Source organism: Neocloeon triangulifer, unplaced genomic scaffold (genome assembly GCF_031216515.1).
Source record: "Neocloeon triangulifer isolate White Clay Creek 2 clone unplaced genomic scaffold, ASM3121651v1 ptg000006l, whole genome shotgun sequence".
Classification (NCBI taxonomy): domain Eukaryota; kingdom Metazoa; phylum Arthropoda; class Insecta; order Ephemeroptera; family Baetidae; genus Neocloeon; species Neocloeon triangulifer.
This window is the reverse complement of record NW_026775549.1, coordinates 764,110-780,457: the sequence shown is the minus strand read 5'-3', so window position 1 is coordinate 780,457 and position 16,348 is coordinate 764,110. Positions and strand designations below refer to the sequence as shown.

The 16,348-nt window shown below is 37.5% G+C and overlaps 4 protein-coding genes across 4 annotated transcripts; 3 read left to right on the top strand and 1 right to left on the bottom strand.

Moving 5' to 3' along the window:
• Positions 1–64: 64 nt before the first annotated feature.
• Positions 65–7,387, top strand: LOC132194375 (sodium-dependent transporter bedraggled). Its single transcript, XM_059615608.1, has 18 exons — positions 65–218; positions 1,745–1,880; positions 2,148–2,368; positions 2,452–2,640; positions 2,863–3,737; positions 3,793–4,001; positions 4,059–4,189; positions 4,246–4,408; positions 4,478–4,517; positions 4,571–4,692; positions 4,749–4,903; positions 5,026–5,251; positions 5,310–5,587; positions 5,926–6,057; positions 6,116–6,340; positions 6,394–6,594; positions 6,654–6,823; positions 6,884–7,387. The coding sequence occupies exons 5-18, from the start codon at positions 2,875–2,877 to the stop codon at positions 7,290–7,292; spliced, it is 3,324 nt and encodes a 1,107-aa protein (XP_059471591.1). The 5' UTR covers positions 65–218; positions 1,745–1,880; positions 2,148–2,368; positions 2,452–2,640; positions 2,863–2,874; the 3' UTR covers positions 7,293–7,387.
• Positions 7,388–8,108: 721 nt separating this feature from the next.
• Positions 8,109–13,019, top strand: LOC132194248 (membrane-bound transcription factor site-1 protease). The gene is made up of 18 exons (XM_059615410.1): positions 8,109–8,311; positions 8,452–8,741; positions 8,803–8,951; positions 9,006–9,182; positions 9,238–9,361; positions 9,413–9,633; positions 9,690–9,874; positions 9,929–10,131; positions 10,187–10,415; positions 10,771–10,969; positions 11,025–11,218; positions 11,274–11,400; positions 11,452–11,693; positions 11,752–11,954; positions 12,006–12,149; positions 12,206–12,350; positions 12,401–12,511; positions 12,568–13,019. The coding sequence occupies exons 2-18, from the start codon at positions 8,606–8,608 to the stop codon at positions 12,929–12,931; spliced, it is 3,153 nt and encodes a 1,050-aa protein (XP_059471393.1). The 5' UTR covers positions 8,109–8,311; positions 8,452–8,605; the 3' UTR covers positions 12,932–13,019.
• Positions 13,014–14,041, bottom strand: LOC132194250 (AP-2 complex subunit sigma). The gene is made up of 4 exons (XM_059615412.1): positions 13,896–14,041; positions 13,679–13,828; positions 13,448–13,621; positions 13,014–13,392 (listed from the first exon to the last, which is right to left on the bottom strand). Exons 1-4 carry the CDS (start codon positions 13,896–13,898, stop codon positions 13,291–13,293), a joined length of 429 nt encoding a protein of 142 aa, XP_059471395.1. The 5' UTR covers positions 13,899–14,041; the 3' UTR covers positions 13,014–13,290.
• Positions 14,042–14,189: 148 nt separating this feature from the next.
• LOC132194249 (DNA-directed RNA polymerases I and III subunit RPAC1) lies at positions 14,190–16,045 on the top strand. The gene is made up of 8 exons (XM_059615411.1): positions 14,190–14,331; positions 14,405–14,449; positions 14,519–14,759; positions 14,827–14,943; positions 15,001–15,216; positions 15,272–15,358; positions 15,409–15,525; positions 15,663–16,045. Exons 1-8 carry the CDS (start codon positions 14,290–14,292, stop codon positions 15,773–15,775), a joined length of 978 nt encoding a protein of 325 aa, XP_059471394.1. The 5' UTR covers positions 14,190–14,289; the 3' UTR covers positions 15,776–16,045.
• Positions 16,046–16,348: the final 303 nt, after the last annotated feature.

Sequence of the window (16,348 nt, the reverse complement as noted above, 5' to 3'; positions counted from 1 at the left end):
CGGAAGCTACGGAACCAAAACAATGTTTAAAAAACCTCTTTGATGTCTGGGAATGCCATTCACGTCTCATGCCCAGCATATATTGTCCCTTTAAATGCTGAAGACACCGCAAAACCTGCGAAATAGGGACCTCTCGACGTACCTGCAGCTGAGTACCAATTAAGGGTGCAGAATTATGTGGTTGTAGGGACACAACTGGATGCAAACACACACAAAAGGTAAGATAAGTATTGTTTATAGGAGGGTAAATGGCCAATAGCAGAGACGAAGAGTCGAAGAAAAATAAGCAACAACATCTTATGTATTACATACATTATTGTGTATTATGATGTTTTTTCGGTTTTTTGTTACGTTTTTTTTACACATTTGACACCCGACCCATCGTCTATGTATCTATAGTTTTCATCCTTCTTAATTTTCGCATATTTTATGCGATTGTAGGAAAAAGTATGTATAATTAAGTTTTGTGCAGTCGACTTAAATCAAGAAGGCTCATTACATACATTCATTAATCAGAATTATGTAAGGGAAGGCACAAGAATAATTATTAATTAATGTTGTTACAAAAATCTGCATAGCAAAAATATAATTATGTTGGTGAATGCGCCGATATTTATTTTTACAATATACACACATAATTTTACAATCAATTAAAAATCGTTAAAACTAGAATTATTGTGATAGAAAAAATTGAATTGAACTGATTGAAAATCTAAATTACCAAGTTTTAAATCATTCGAAGAATATTAAAATCAGGTGGTGCTTTTGCTTTTTGCATGATAAAATTGGATAAATTATATCAAAGCAGGCAATACAATAATTATGATTCTAATAATTATAATAATTCAATATAATGATTAAATTTATAATTTTGATACTTTTGTATCAGTTTGGCCCCAATGATAAATTTTTATATTTATTTTTCCGAATTGTTCCAAAGTTTATACATTAAAAGAATAACATTTTTGTTGAGAGGGAAAAATGAAAATTATTGGACGAAAAGGCAATTGGTTTTTTTTATCATATCATGAAAAAAATTTTATTAAATATAATAAAATTATGATCAATTAAAATCAAGTAATCGATATTTATTATTATTTCTCTTATTCTTATTATTATTTACGTGGAATTACGTTCCGAGACGCCTGCGAGACGCTAGGTATTTGAGACAAGCCGGCATAAAATAGTATAGAAAATTCCTGATGTGATTCCCTGTAAAGGCGATTAGCAATTAGTCTTATAGTTACTATATTTAATTATTTCCATTTTGAGTGGGTTTTGATTTCACACTTTTTGCAAATTTTTTTTAATCTTTCCAAATTTATTTGAAATTGTAAATTAATAATATGATAAATTTAGATTTTCAAGTACATTATTAATAATTTTCTTTATAAATGCAATGCAAATTTTATTCAATTGTATTATTTACAATATACTAGCAAAAATGAATGTTAAATAATTTCATTATTTATTATAATTTGAAAAACAAAAAACGTAAAATCCCACCCCACACCATGCAAACAATTAGTTACAAATTGTGTTTATTAATGTACCACCGGGCATTCTCTGCCCAAATACATCATCCATAATTCAATATTATAAATTACACACCACACATATAAAAAAATCAAGATATTATTTTGCTTTATTGATATTAGAAAAATCTTTTGTGTTTTTGTGGGTCAAGCTTTCTTTTAACTCTGTGTAATGATTTTTATTGTTTTATTTTTATTTTGTTTTACAGTTAGGGAAGTGCTCGTGGATTCTGTGATTGCAAAAGAACGAAGCGCTCATCTGTATATTGGCTTAAAATGGAATTAAATCGCACCACCTGCTTGGCCCGGCAAGTAATCCTGTCATTAATTTTGGCGTAAGAATGTGTAAGAATTATTAATTAAATGAAGCATGTATATTTGAGAAATAATTAACGCTAAAAACCATGTATCTGAGCTGTCTGCTCTATGTAATAATAATCTCACTTTCATAATCACTACTGTGAAACACCACAAGCAATTTCTCGCTTCGACAAAATCAGTAATTTTCTTATCAGACGGGGGAAGCACTTTGCATAAATTTTTTTCTACGCATTGCTTCCTTTGTTTATTTCAGACAAAGCCAGAAAATTGAAACTTTCACTATTGTTGTAGGAAATTATTTTTAATGCACAAGTCCGCGCCACAAAATTGGTATCGGCAGAAGAGGCACCTGGTGGGCCCTTGAACGAACAAATACTATTGGAAGGAGGAGGAGCGAAACACCTTTCCATGTGACCACCTTGCATCTTGGCTTCCAGCAGCAGCAGGTCCAATGACCCCAATAATCAGACCCTGAGAGCAGCGCAGAAGCTAAAGAGCCTGCGTGCAGAACGGTACTTTTTGCTGCTGCTCGCTTCCCGACTCATCTCACTCCGTAATCTGTCATCTGTCACACTAGACTTGTTTTTAATTGCAGCGCCGCACGCCAAGCCAAACGGACGGAGGAGCTGCAATTGTTTTGCAGGCCTTTCTCTACTGCAACGACGTGTGTGTTCCGCCTCGCAATCAAAATGCAACGAGTGCGTCGTCGGGTGGCTCGACATCAAATCGTGTCCTAATAATCTGCGGGTACGCGTGAGATGGATTTTGCTGCCGAGGCTAAATCGTGAGTGATCCCTTTTACAAATTCTTGCTGAAAAAACACCGTTATGGGAAAATTAAAAAATATAATTAAATAGCCAGCGGCAGGTGTGTTTGCAACTATGGGAAGAAGCAGGTGTTGCGGATATTCATTTATACGAGGGGTGTGCTGTGTGTAGCTTGATTGCATGTTTGTTTGGATTTTATTAAAGGTCCCCATGGCATTATTATTTAACTCGCATTGCAGGAAGTTGCTGAAATGAGTCGGTGCGACGAGACGCTTGTCGGCGACGGGATGCATGATCGGCTTGTACCTGAAGAAGAAGCAAGCAGTCAAAGGACGTTCAGCGCAACCAATGCTGCATTTAACGAAGAGGAACCAACTAGTCAAGTCAACAATAAACTCTATGGCGACCAAGTAGGAGATTTTAATGCTCGGCACAGTGATCACGTTGCTACCAACTTGGTGCACCTTCCGAGCCATCACGTCCCGCGGTCGGCCAGGAGTTTTGTGCGTGATCCTGGACCCTCGTCGTCTCACTCAGTGGACAGACCGGGCCATTTACATTATTTTCTCACAAGAGCGCCCTCCTTAGTCGATATGACCAGATTTGATCTGATGTCATTAAGCAAGCCCCTGTTTGATAGCTTCAATCAAAGCTACGAAACGCCTTCGCTGGAAGCGACAGATGAGTCAGCCACGGCGGGGCCTTCCGCCCCTGCAGAGGACAGTGCGTCTGTGGCAGGAAAGAGAGAAGATGAATTTTTCGATGTTTCTTTAAAGACTGACGTCACTTCGATGGACTCAACATCGTCCAGTGATGAAGACGTCGATGTTAGTCCGGACGTGATTCCGAGATTTGTGAGGCCTTCAATGAGGCGGATAAAACGAATTCGACTCCCACTTGCCGCTGAAGAGCCACCTGTTGATCCTTTGCCTCCTCCCTTTAATTTTGCAACAAGTAACGAAGAAATAAACTCAACAATGACAACAGATTTTGAGGACTCGTACTTAGATGCTAATTCAATTACGGGAGTGGAAACTTTGAGACGAAACGTCTTGGACTCTAGCATTGAAAGTAATTTATCATCAGCATCAACTGTGCAATATAGTGAAACAAGGTTGTGATTTTCCTCCCTTATTTTTTATGTGTTCATATATTTATTTTTTAATTAGAATGCCTGAGTTACCAACCAGCATTGAAGAGAGGAGAGACACTAGATCAAGTCATTATTCTGTGGATGATATTCCTTACAGTCCCACTGCGACTCCCAGCTCTTTGGGCCAATGGCCATTCCAGTTTTGCTTTTCACTGGCCTCATTTGGATGTGTGATAGGGCTTTTCAGCCTCAGTAGGTTTGCAATTCTCAGCGCTCAGTTTGGCGGTAAGTGACTTTTTTATTCCCATTGTGTGTTAAATTCATTGTTGAATAATTTTTTAGGCTCATTCCTAGTGCAGTTTTTGATCTTGTCAGTTTTATTTGGCATCCCATTGTTCTTATTCCATGTTGCACTGGGACACTATTTAGGATGTGGAGTTATCAGCATGTGGAAAATTAGTCCAATATTTCAGGTAAAAATATTTCAAGCTTTTTAATGGTTTTTGGCATTTCCTATTTAAATTACTAGGGCGTCGGCATTGCTTTGCTGATAGGCCAAGCATTCATTGGATTCTACGGCATTGTGGGGATGTCGTGGCTCTTGGTTTATCTAAGAGACTCATTCATAAGAGGCAGTGACTCATACCGATGGGTATTCCCTTTTACGCCCCACAACGATTTCTCCAAAAGAGGTATTATTTAATATTTAGATTTTAGTTTTGAGAAGTTTTATTGTTCTATTTTCTATTGTCATCTTTCAGACAGAGGAAAATTGGAAGAGACTGTATCTGATTACTTTAAGTAAGCTAACCTTATATATCGATTGCTTAAAAATAATTAATTTTGAATTTTAGTGGGGTCGTACTCAAGCGCTTCAATTTATACTCAAACGACAGGTCCTTTGGACATTTTAAATTTAGCCCAGTTTTCAACCTTGCTGTGGTTTGGATTGTCGTGTTTTTAACATTGAGCAAGGGTAAAATATCCACAAAGAGACAAACAAGAAACTTATCTAACTTCGCAAAATTTCAGGAGTGAAGTCCTACACAAAAGCACTTACTGCCTTGGTGTTTTTATCTGTTTGTGGCCTGATTGTTTTCTCCTCTGAAATTTTTTATCTGGCCTCAAAATATGAACACAGCATTTTATCAGAGACCACCTGGGATGACATTTTTTACAACGGACAGGTAAAAACAATTTTGTAAAAATAGGAAAACATTTTATCAAAAACTTCAAGAAAGTTGAACTCGAAAAAAAATCTCAAAAATAGGTGAATAATTCATAATATTTTTTTTTCCAATTTTTATAGAGCTGGATTGCAGCTGCGTCTGAAACTTTCCTCACTTGGGGAATGATAGGAGCAGCAACGATGCAAACTGCATCTCATGTAAACAACCGACACAAAATACTGCGCCAATCACTTGTGACCATCGTTGCTGTCATTGCATGTCTTGCCCTTGTGGCATGCATGGCCGATGCTTGCACGCAAATTTTGCTTGGAAGTGGTTTTCAGTATTTCCACACATCCTCATTTGGTACTTTTGTCTATTTTAATTGACGTACTCGTTTAACTGATTATTATAATTTTTGCAGAACTCATGAGCACTGCTCAATTTATGAGAACGGTGGATCAGCCAGTTATTGACCCTACAACAAAGTACCTGATGCACAGTTCGCTAATGGTGGGAAACAGAGTCATTGCTCCGATGACTGCCTCAAAAACTCAAAACTCCAGAAGTGGATATCAAGCCATTCGGCTGGTGACGGAGCTTTTGCCAGCAACGTTTGCCGCCCTTGGAGTGAGACAGATGTCACCGTGCTGGGCTGTATTGGCGTTTCTCACCCTAATATTTTTTGGTCTCCTGCAGCAGGTTAATTTTTTGAAATTTTTATTTTTTAAATTGCAATTATTATTTTAGTTGGGATGCCTCTTTTTGAGCAAATTAATTGGTTTGGGAGTAATTTAAATATTTAATGAGCTAAAAAAATTAATTATCCGTTTATTTTGACATTTCTGGAGAAAAGTGCCATAAAGGTCACTGCCATGGCCAATAAGTGTAACATATTATATGAGTATGAGAAAATAGTGGGTGGATTTCTCACACAATTAACCAAGGTCATTAACTTTCTCAGGCCGAACAATGGTGAACTCAGTATATATTTAATTCATAGACTGTGTCACTTAAATAAGTTCCTTTCTCATTTACAGTTGGCTATATGGCACTCCGTCATTAGTGGCATAATTTCCATAAGTTCAAAAAATCTGAAACCCTGGCGCACAACAATTGCATTTTTCACCTGCATATTTGCATGTGTCCTCGGATTGCCGCTAACGACTGAGGTATGATATTAAAATATACTATCTTCTGATCTTTTTTAAATGTTCCCCCTAATTTCAGCTTGGAATTTGGATTGTGTACTTTTTGGACACCATAGTTGGCAATGGCTGGTGGATTGCGCTCCTGCACTGTCTCCTGATAATAGCAGTCATTGTCGTGAGAGGGTATCCATACAATGGAGAAGTTCTGGCAAACGTCCTTTTAGGGGAAGAATGCACTGTCAAAAAATTCCTCTCTCCAGTGCTGGCATTCATTTGGAGCGTAGCACTTCCTGTTTATCTTCTAGTATGCACCTGATGATTAATTACCATCTTATCTAACAATTGAAATACTTACAGGGCATGACTGTGCTGCTGTTTTATTCAAGTGAAAGTGTCAAGTTGTATGACTGGAACATAGCCAAGCAAAATCACTACTGGGAAGTGTGGGCTCGTGAGCTGGGATCATGTCTGCAGTTGATGCCAATTTTACTTGTGCCTTTGGTAGCAATTGTGCAAACTTGTCGATATCTTTCAAAAGGCCCTTCCGATTGGCTTGAGGTAAGTTTTGAAAAAAAAAAATTGTAACTATAATGAATTAATTACAATTTCTTCTATAGCGGCTTGAGCTTTTGTACAGGCCTCCACCTGAAAGACCTTCCAATCAAAATAATAATATTGAAAACTTTGTGACGAATACTCAAGAAGGAATCGAAAGTTCTGAAGTGCCGTATGATCCACCCCCTAAGTACACTCCTCCCCCATCATATTCAACAGCCACTGGAGCTAGGTATATCTGCTTGCCAACTTCAATAATTTTTACATAATTTAAAATAATATATTTTTTCAGGATTGCTAATATTTTGCGACAAAGTTTCCGTCGCAGTATTCGCAGAATATCAGCAAACACGATTTTCCAGGCGGCAGCTCAAAATCAAAGTGACGATCAAACTCTGCCTCCAGCCTATACAGCGTCAGTGACCATCGAGATGCACCAACCTGCCGAAGAATTGCCAAATGCAGAGCAGCTGCCTTCTAATGAGGCTAGCAGTGAGCTACCCTCAGCGATAATGCAGTCCTATGGAGAGAGGTCGCAGACGTTGCCCTCCAGGAGCAAGCAGCTGACCGCGCCGGAGGTTGCCAAAATTTTGCGCGGCAGCTTTAGAAGAAGTCAGAGGTATCGGAACCACACGTTGTACCCTTGGGCTCGAAATGAAAAACCAGATGATCAAGGACAGACTGAAGAAAATGATAAATGAAGTGATGAAAAGCTTTTTTCCCACGCATTGTAATATTTTGTGTTAACAAAAGTGAGCTTGTGTAACGTAAATAAAATTGTGCCTTTAGTCGAATAGTTTATTTAAAATTTGTTGTTTTTTATTCTTGCACGCGCCTTCAACACACACTAAACCCATTAAGCACCATTAAGCATGATCTAAGCGCTAGGATACTTTTTTGCACTTTTGTCAAAAGAAAATTAGAAAACAGTGGAAAACAGTCTATTATAATTTATAATGCAGAATTTTACAAAAATAGTAGTTAGTTCACGTCTATAAAATAAATTAGTTAACTCTTTATTAGTATTAAAAGAAGTGAAAAAAAGATTCATAATTTATGCTTCCGATATCAAACATATATTTGTTTGGAAAATTAAGCTTAATAAAAAAATAAAAAGGATTTAAAAATTTTTACCAATAATGGATATGAATTTCATGAAAAAGCAGCAAATTATGAGTATTTTTCAGACGCATATATTGTGTGGTCCATAGGGTTACTGATAATGTAGAAATTTTTAGATCTTATAAATATTTTCATCATTTTATTGCAATTCTAAACAATTCTGATAATATTTGTTGCAAAAGGAAGAAATCGGAAGGTCCATAAAATGAGTAATAATTATTCTTTTTAATCGTTGAAAGTTTGGTTAATAATAATGCTTTTATTAAAAGCGTTTGCGTTTGGGATATTGATTATATTTTACCGCCAGAAGCACGTAAAAAATAAACCTCCTTGATTATTTCCATGATTCCATCAGATTCCATCCTCCCCCTTCTGCCGCCACCTTACGACCTCACATCGCACTTTTGCATCGCACACACAACCTCATGACAGAAAATTGATGTTTTGGTGCAAAACGAAAACAACAATCAGTTTTTAATTTGGAAGACCGCTCACTAGGAACAGACTCATCAGTCCGTCAATAAATAAGAATATTCAATCATCTCGGTAGTCTATAAAATGTTAAGAGCATTCCGCAATCTTTTCTCCAATTATGAAGGTGAGTTTAATTTTTACTTGAGAAACGCAATAATATTTTGGATTATTATGTTTTTGTATAATTATGTAGTTCACACTTTATTTTGTATTTCCTGCATTGACCCTTTTCTTCACTGAATGGTGCCATTCTTATTATTATAGAATCGAACAAACTTGGAAGAGACTCAGCAAGATAGAGTTCAACAATCGTAAAGCTTTGCTGAGATTACAAGTACGTGACTTGGGTGTCCTCTGCGGAAAATGGGAATTGGCATTTTATTAATAGCAGCATGAAGGATTGCAATTTAGAGTCGCAATGAAGGCGCTCTCAGGAGTAATATGGATTTTGACTTTCTCCATTTGCCTCGTCAACCTTGCAAAAGGTTGTGGCAATGGAACGACTGTGAATCAAGTCATAAAAATGGAATTCAGCTCTGATATTGTCAAAGATGGTAATTTTTCAAATTAAAATGTTAATAATATTTCTTATAAATTTGAAATATAAAAATTTAGAATACATAGTCGCTTTTAAGAAGTATTACAAAGCGTCCGCTCGAAAGAATTTTATTTCGGCTGCTCTGCGGGACACCACTTCCGATTGGGAGATTTTGCCCAGAAACAATCCTGCGAGTGACTTTCCCAGTGATTTTGATGTTTTGCTGGTAATATTTATTTACACTGGCTGTTTCAAGTTACTCTATATTTTCCTTCACCAGCTCAAAAATGACCCCTCCAAACAAAAATCAATCAAGAGCTTGGAAAGTCATCCTAACGTCAAGTCTGTGACTCCACAACGAACTGTTACAAGGACACTTCATTACATTGATGAAGACTCTGGAGACGAAGATAACGGAGAGACTGCGGAAGAAGAAGCTGACGAGACACCTCACTATGTAATTAATTCCACAAGATAATTAATATGCTGAATTATAAAATTTTTTTTAATAGGTGAGAAGCAACCAATTTTGGCAAGCTACTGGAAGACTGTCGAGTCGAAGGCTTTTGAGAGCTGTTCCTCGTCAGATAACTTCTATCCTCCAAGCTGATGCATTGTGGAACTTGGGCATAACTGGTTAGAGTTTCAATTTTGAATCTATTTGTTGCAAAATAATTTTTTGCATAGGTGCTGGAGTCAAGGTAGCTGTTTTCGACACTGGTCTAGCCAAAGGCCATCCTCACTTCAGAAAGGTGAAAGAAAGGACAAACTGGACCCACGAAAAGTCTTTTGACGACGGCTTAGGCCATGGTACATTTGTTGCTGGTCTTATCGCGTCCAGCTCTGAATGTTTGGGTCTTGCTCCTGATGCAGAGCTGCACATTTTTCGAGTTTTTACCAACAACCAAGTACGCCTGATTACAACACAGTATTAATCCATTTTTAACCTGCATTTGAAAATAAGGTCAGCTACACATCTTGGTTTTTGGATGCATTTAACTACGCCATCTTGAGGAAAGTAACTGTTCTCAACCTCAGCATTGGGGGTCCAGATTTCATGGATCAACCCTTTGTAGACAAAGTTTGGGAACTCACTGCAAACAAAATAATAATGGTCTCCGCTATTGGAAATGACGGACCTTTATACGGGTAAAAAGTTCGCTTTCTGCTTAGTAAACAAAATATCTTATTGCGTGAAACTAGCACTCTGAATAATCCAGCTGACCAAATGGATGTCATTGGTGTTGGTGGAATCAACTTTGAGGACCAAATTGCCAAATTTTCCTCTAGAGGAATGACCACCTGGGAACTGCCAGGAGGCTACGGCAGGCTGAAGCCTGATATTGTCACTTATGGCTCAGCTGTCCGAGGCTCAAGTGTCAAAAAAGGTTGCAGAACGCTGTCAGGTAACACTCCATTTTTAAGATTACAATGAAAACATAAGAGATAATTTCACTTCAGGGACAAGTGTTGCCTCTCCAGTGGTAGCTGGAGCTGTTGCCCTTTTATACAGTGGTGCCCTACACAGGGCCAGTATCATCAACCCTGCGTCTATGAAGCAAGCACTCATGGCTTCGGCCAGGAGACTACCTGGCGTAAATATGTTTGAACAGGGCCACGGAAAGTTGGATTTGCTACGGGCACACAATATTTTGCATACATACAAGCCGCAAGTTAGTCTAAGCCCAAGGTATTTACAAAGAGTGACAGTAAATTGTTCCAAGACAAATCCATTGCCGTTTCTGACTATTACAATTAATATTGTAAGCATAACGTAACAGCATAAAAGGGGGCACCATCCTTGCTCTTAGGGCACCACTTTAGACCCGAGGGTTGCTGTTCTTGCCCAAGGGGTGCCATTCTTGATCCGAGGGGCGCCATCTGAGGGCCTTTCCTATCTTGGATTATTTTGATAATTGTAATCAGGTCGTATTCTGAATTGTGAGTCGATCTGCGGTAGAAAAGTTTTTTTGGAACAATTTACCTAAAATCTATTTTCAAAGAGATTTCGTTTGCAGAGATTTTAACAATTTGTGTTTTTTCAGTTATATTGATTTGACAGAGTGTCAGTACATGTGGCCCTATTGCACTCAACCCTTGTTTAGGGGTGGCATGCCCATTGCGGTGAACGTTACTGTTCTTAATGGATTAGGTGTTTCTGGGCACATTGTGGGCAAGCCAAAGTGGCACCCATACACAAAGCAACAGGGTCATCGACTTGATGTTGCCATTCAGTATTCGCCTGTAAGTTATCTATGTTTTGCTAATTAATTGACTATGTCTGAATTTTCCTTCTTAGGTATTATGGCCTTGGTCAGGTTATCTTGCCGTTTGGCTTGCAGTTAACGAAAACAGCGCAAATTGGTCAGGTATTGTCCAGGGTCACATATCCCTAACCGTTGAATCGCCGCCAGAAGAAGGAAATTTTGAACCTCGTCAAAGTTCGGTTCGCCTGGCCATCAAAGCACGCATTGTTCCAACGCCCCCAAAACAGTATAGTGGCTTTCATTTTGCATATAACTTCTTAATTATTCATTGTAATTATTAGGAAACGAATTTTATGGGACCAATATCACAATTTACGATATCCCCCAGGCTATTTCCCTCGAGATAATCTGCGCATGAAAAACGATCCACTCGACTGGAATGGAGATCACATTCACACAAATTTTAAGGTAGAATCAGTATTTAAATTTAATTTGCTTTCTTAACCATACGTTTTTTAGGATATGTACCAGCACGTTCGAAATGCTGGCTACTACGTTGATGTCCTCGGAGCACCTCTTACATGTTTCGATCAATCACAGTACAGCACACTTTTGATCGTCGATTCGGAGGAAGAATTTTTCCCCGAAGAACTTGCAAAACTAAGGAGTGATGTTGAGGCTGGTCTTTCTGTTGTGATAGTGGCTGATTGGTACAATTCATCAGTCATGAAAAAAGTTAAATTTTATGATGAAAACACAAGGTAAAATCATTCAATGAATTATTTAAGAAAAAAATATTAATATTAAAATTGATCTCAGGCAATGGTGGCTCCCTGACACGGGAGGCTCAAACATCCCTGCTCTCAATGAGTTGCTCTCTTCTTGGGGGATGGCTTTGGGTGATATGGTGCTGGAAGGTGATTTTAGCTTAGGAGGACATGATATGCATTATGCGTCGGGCACAAGCCTTATTCATTTTCCCGAGTCCGGAACTGTAATTTACAAGGATCTTAAAGATCATGGTAAAAGTTGCAACTTAAGTGTTCCTAAAATTAACTATGTTCTGATTGAAGGTGCGGAGATAATGGGCTCAAAGTCTGAAGTAGTTAAGGATGTACCCATCTTGGGGTTGTACCAAAGCACAAGTAATAAAAACAGTGGGCGCATTGTTGTTTACGGAGACTCAAATTGTTTGGATAATAGCCACTTGCAAAAAGGTGTGTAGTTTTGATTTCTCGCATAATTAAATTTAGAAATTAAATGAATTTTTTAGACTGCTTTTGGATGCTGGATGCTATTTTGGAGTTCACCTCCACTGGTCACATGGCATCCGTTTTCAAATCGAATGCTGGGAAAGCTTTAGTCAAACCCTCTGACTTCCCATTGCCTCAACGAATGGAAGCAAACCACCTTTACAGGTAAAATATTATTTCAAAGTTTACTGCATTGTTAATAATTATTAATTAAGGTATTCCAAAGTCATCGAGTCACACATGGGTGGAATTAGAACAAGACCTCTTCCTCAGTGTCCTCATCTTGTATGGGCACCACCCAACCCATTAAACAAATCTGCACCAACGTAAGTTTGTATTTTTTTTTTAATTTAAATTATTTCATCCTACTAATATTTTTCAGAAATTTGTACAAATCCCAAAAACTACTTTCCGTGCTTCCTAAAGGCCCCATGGAGCTTGACTTGAGGGCAGCGATGGGCAATGGAGGTGGCCCGAAGCATTCTGTAGGTGTCCTACCACCTGCCGATTGGAACAACGCAGCAAATCCGATCATGGACGTGCAGGATACAGAAATCAGTCCGTCTCCAGTAGCAATTTTGTCTTTGCTGACTATTGTGTGCGTGGTTTGCTTCTTTTGTCTACGGCGTCGAAGTTTTATTACCCCAGTGACTGCATCACGACGAAGCAGAAGAAAACAACAAAGACTTAGAAAATTGGTGATGGCACTAGGGAACTCGTCATCTGGAAAAGTACCTGCTGTATAATATCTATTTACCTATCTATTTGATTTATCTTAATAAATTATTGCTTTTAATGTTAAATCAGCAAGAAAATTTACAAAAACAAATGTTTTTTATTATCAATATTCTATTACATGAGGTTATTTTAAAGACTTCACATTTTCAGATCTAAACAAACCAAATTCGATCCAGTTAATTTTTTTATACATGAAATGGAATGACGACGGAAGTCATGATTAGCTTTGAATGAAGGATGTTGCTACATGACATTGTAATTGGCAATACATTACCAATAATTATTTGTATATATGTTAAATTTTACACTTGCGCTTTCAGTTCACATAATAATGACAAATATATTATGTTTTGATAGCAGCCCGAAGTTACTCCAGTGAGTTCAGCATCAACAGCTGCTTGAGAACTTTGGTTTGACTAGTTTCTCGAATTTCCCCGGCCAAAAACATTTCGTCAACAACGGTGTAGACCTGTGTGTTAAAAACAATTTTAGGGCGCTGTTTAAAAAAAAAAGATTAATCTCACCTTGTAGAAGTTGAACACCAAATCAAGCTCACAGACATTGTGGAAGTACTCGTTGAGAACTTCCACAAAGTTGTGGATCGCCTCTAAGTAACAAAGGTTGTTGTCGTTGACGTCCACACAAATGCAGAAGTAAAGGCCAGCATAGCGGCGGTAGACGATTTTGAAATTTCTGAACTGAAATTGCACAAAAATAAATACGGTAATGGACACAATAATATTTCAGTAACAAACCTCAACAAAATTAGTGTGTTTCGCATCTCTCACTGTGACAACGGCGTGGACTTCCTCAATCAATTTCTGCTTCTCGTCATCATCAAAGTTCATGTACCACTTGGCTAACCTGGTTTTGCCAGCACGATTTTGGATCAAGATAAACCGGATCTGAGCAAAAACAAATGGGCGCATGTAAGAAAAGTGTTCATGAGTTAATAAATGTATTCTTCTTTACCATTTTGCTTCGATTTTCCTTGAGTTTTCTATATCAATGAATGAGTAACGACTTGATCGGATTGAAGAAAATTTGACACTTCAGGGGGAGTTTCCCGAAATAAAAACAAAAATTGATTTTACGTTTTGCCAACCTAAAATAAATACTAACATAATGTTATAAAAGGGCCATGGGAGTTTTCAGCTCAAATGCTTAATATTAATATTAAATTCAAGAATTTTTTATATTAATTTTAGTATGTGTATCAGTGGTTTCGGTTATGATTTATTTTTTCTTTACTCGTTGCATCGTTGGCAACAGTGTAATTAAAAAAAAAACAAACAGGGACAGGAATTACAGGAAAGCACGTGTGAAAACACTGAAGCCAAAATTCGCAAGAAACAAAAGATTTTAAATGGATAACAATTACATTTTAACTGATAGTGGCCCATTGAAGGTATTTTTATTCAGCTGTTTGGAACATGTATAATGTATTAATAACTAAAAAAATAATTCCAAAATTTTTACAGGCTCCTTCAAAGCCGTCGGTGTGGAGTTTAAAATTCTTTAAGACGGTAAACAAAAATAAAATTTGCAGCAAAGCAAAGCTATGGATATTTTTAATAGAAAGCTTTGATTTTCAGAAATTTAAAATCCAAGTTATGTACATGGGTGACATGGAAATGGAGTTTGACATGGTAGGCGTCGAACCCTCCCTGGCTAATGCATTCCGTAGGATCCTCTTGTCGGAGGTTCCAAGTATTGCTATTAAAGAGGTCCACATGTACATGAATACCTCGGTGATTCAAGACGAAGTTCTTGCACACAGAATAGGCCTCATTCCATTCAAAGCCAACCCTCACCAATTTGAAACTCAACAAGAAGGTGAGATTCTCTGTCACTTAATTGTTACAAAAAATATCTCTTAAATCTCTCATTATTTCCATGCCAGGCGCTGCTCCATCAGAACAAGACACACTGGAGTTTGAATTAAAAATCAAGTGTACCAAAAACAACAATGCCACAGCAAAGTCCACCGAGCTAGCTGACCTGTACAAAAACCATGCAGGCAATTAAAATTTTCATCTCATGAAATTTTATACCTAACTGTAATATTTATTAACAGTTTATAGCAAAAGTATCAAATGGTTGCCAATGGGAGACCAGGAGAAAATGTTCAGTGCGGCTGACGTTGGTCCGGTTTTCGACGACATCCTTATTGCTAAACTGAGACCAGGACAGGAAATAGAGATGAAAATGCTTGCTGGGAAAGGCTGTGGAAAAGATCACGCCAAATATTCTCCTGTGTCCACAGCGTCCTACAGGCTGCTTCCAACTATTGGTTGGTGGCAATATAATTTGCAAAAAAGTAAAAATACTAAAAAATTTTGTATTAGAGTTGACACGTGAAATCGAAGGAGACGCAGCTCATAGACTTCAAAAATCATTCAGTCCTGGAGTGATCGAAGTTGTGGAAAAGAAAGGTGAATTAAAGAAATGCAAATGTTTTTTTTCTCATATGATTTTGTCACAGGAAAATCCATTGCAAAGGTGAAAAATGCAAGGTACGACAACGGCAGTCGAAATTACATGTTGCATCCTGATTTGGCATCATTTGTCAAGGTTGGCAGAGTTCCAGACCACCACATTTGTAAGTACCATTTTCAATAGTTTTCCTCTGGAATTTAAGCATAATATCTACATGTCAAATTAATTGCAAGTCATAATTTTACTATAATATAAGGTTTATAAAATAATTTTATTTCTCATGCAAATTTTTTATTGCAGTCACTATTGAATCTGTTGGTGCTATGGAGCCGGAAGCCTTATTTCTAGATGCTGTTAAAGTTCTCAAAACAAAATGTACAAATTTGCTAGCAGAATTGGACAAATGTTCCTAAACGTGGCAAACTACTTTTTTTTAATTAAAAGTTTTGTGTTTAACCATTGAAAAGCCGGTGTATAATTTATTTCGGTCCACTCATTTGCCTGTATTTTGCACTGGAACAAGCATCATTAATCACAATAAGCCTTTTAATGAGCGGGCGCCATGCATGTAATTGTTTTCAGACTGCATATGCCCTTGAACCGCCTGCACCATAATTTGCATGCATTTGTTTAGCCAGCGCGGACTTCCCTTCTAGCACTACGAACCGTGAAAATTTGCTTTTTTTTGTTGGCCCGCTGAGTCTAAATATATTTGATACTTTTTTATTTATTTTCATTTCTCAATAATTTTGTCAATAAAAATGAAATTCTTTTGTAAAAAAAACCCGCAATTTTTAATGCTGCCGAAGCAAAAAGAAAACATTTTACTAGCGTTAATAAAGTCGTCCTTTGTTAATAAAATTGAGAAGGAAACAAATTTGAAACCGAAGTGTTAAATTGACTCCCAATGGCGAGGGAAGAGCCTGGAGTTACCGCGCACCATGGGGTTGTCAACAATAATTGATTACGTAAGCGCACACGAGCAC

Coding starts and splice junctions, on each gene's coding strand:
- LOC132194375 (XM_059615608.1), top strand. CDS start 2,875: ATGAGTCGGTGCGACGAGACGCTTGTCGGCGACGGGATGCATGATCGG. Junction 3,738..3,792: donor GTGCAATATAGTGAAACAAG/GTTGTGATTTTC, acceptor TTTTTTAATTAG/AATGCCTGAGTTACCAACCA. Junction 4,190..4,245: donor AAATTAGTCCAATATTTCAG/GTAAAAATATTT, acceptor TTAAATTACTAG/GGCGTCGGCATTGCTTTGCT.
- LOC132194248 (XM_059615410.1), top strand. CDS start 8,606: ATGAAGGCGCTCTCAGGAGTAATATGGATTTTGACTTTCTCCATTTGC. Junction 9,634..9,689: donor GAGTTTTTACCAACAACCAA/GTACGCCTGATT, acceptor TTTGAAAATAAG/GTCAGCTACACATCTTGGTT. Junction 12,351..12,400: donor GAAGCAAACCACCTTTACAG/GTAAAATATTAT, acceptor TTATTAATTAAG/GTATTCCAAAGTCATCGAGT.
- LOC132194250 (XM_059615412.1), bottom strand. Junction 13,622..13,678: donor AACACACTAATTTTGTTGAG/GTTTGTTACTGA, acceptor GTGCAATTTCAG/TTCAGAAATTTCAAAATCGT. Junction 13,393..13,447: donor TGGTGTTCAACTTCTACAAG/GTGAGATTAATC, acceptor TTTAACACACAG/GTCTACACCGTTGTTGACGA.
- LOC132194249 (XM_059615411.1), top strand. CDS start 14,290: ATGGATAACAATTACATTTTAACTGATAGTGGCCCATTGAAG. Junction 14,332..14,404: donor CTGATAGTGGCCCATTGAAG/GTATTTTTATTC, acceptor AAATTTTTACAG/GCTCCTTCAAAGCCGTCGGT. Junction 14,944..15,000: donor CCTGTACAAAAACCATGCAG/GCAATTAAAATT, acceptor ATTTATTAACAG/TTTATAGCAAAAGTATCAAA.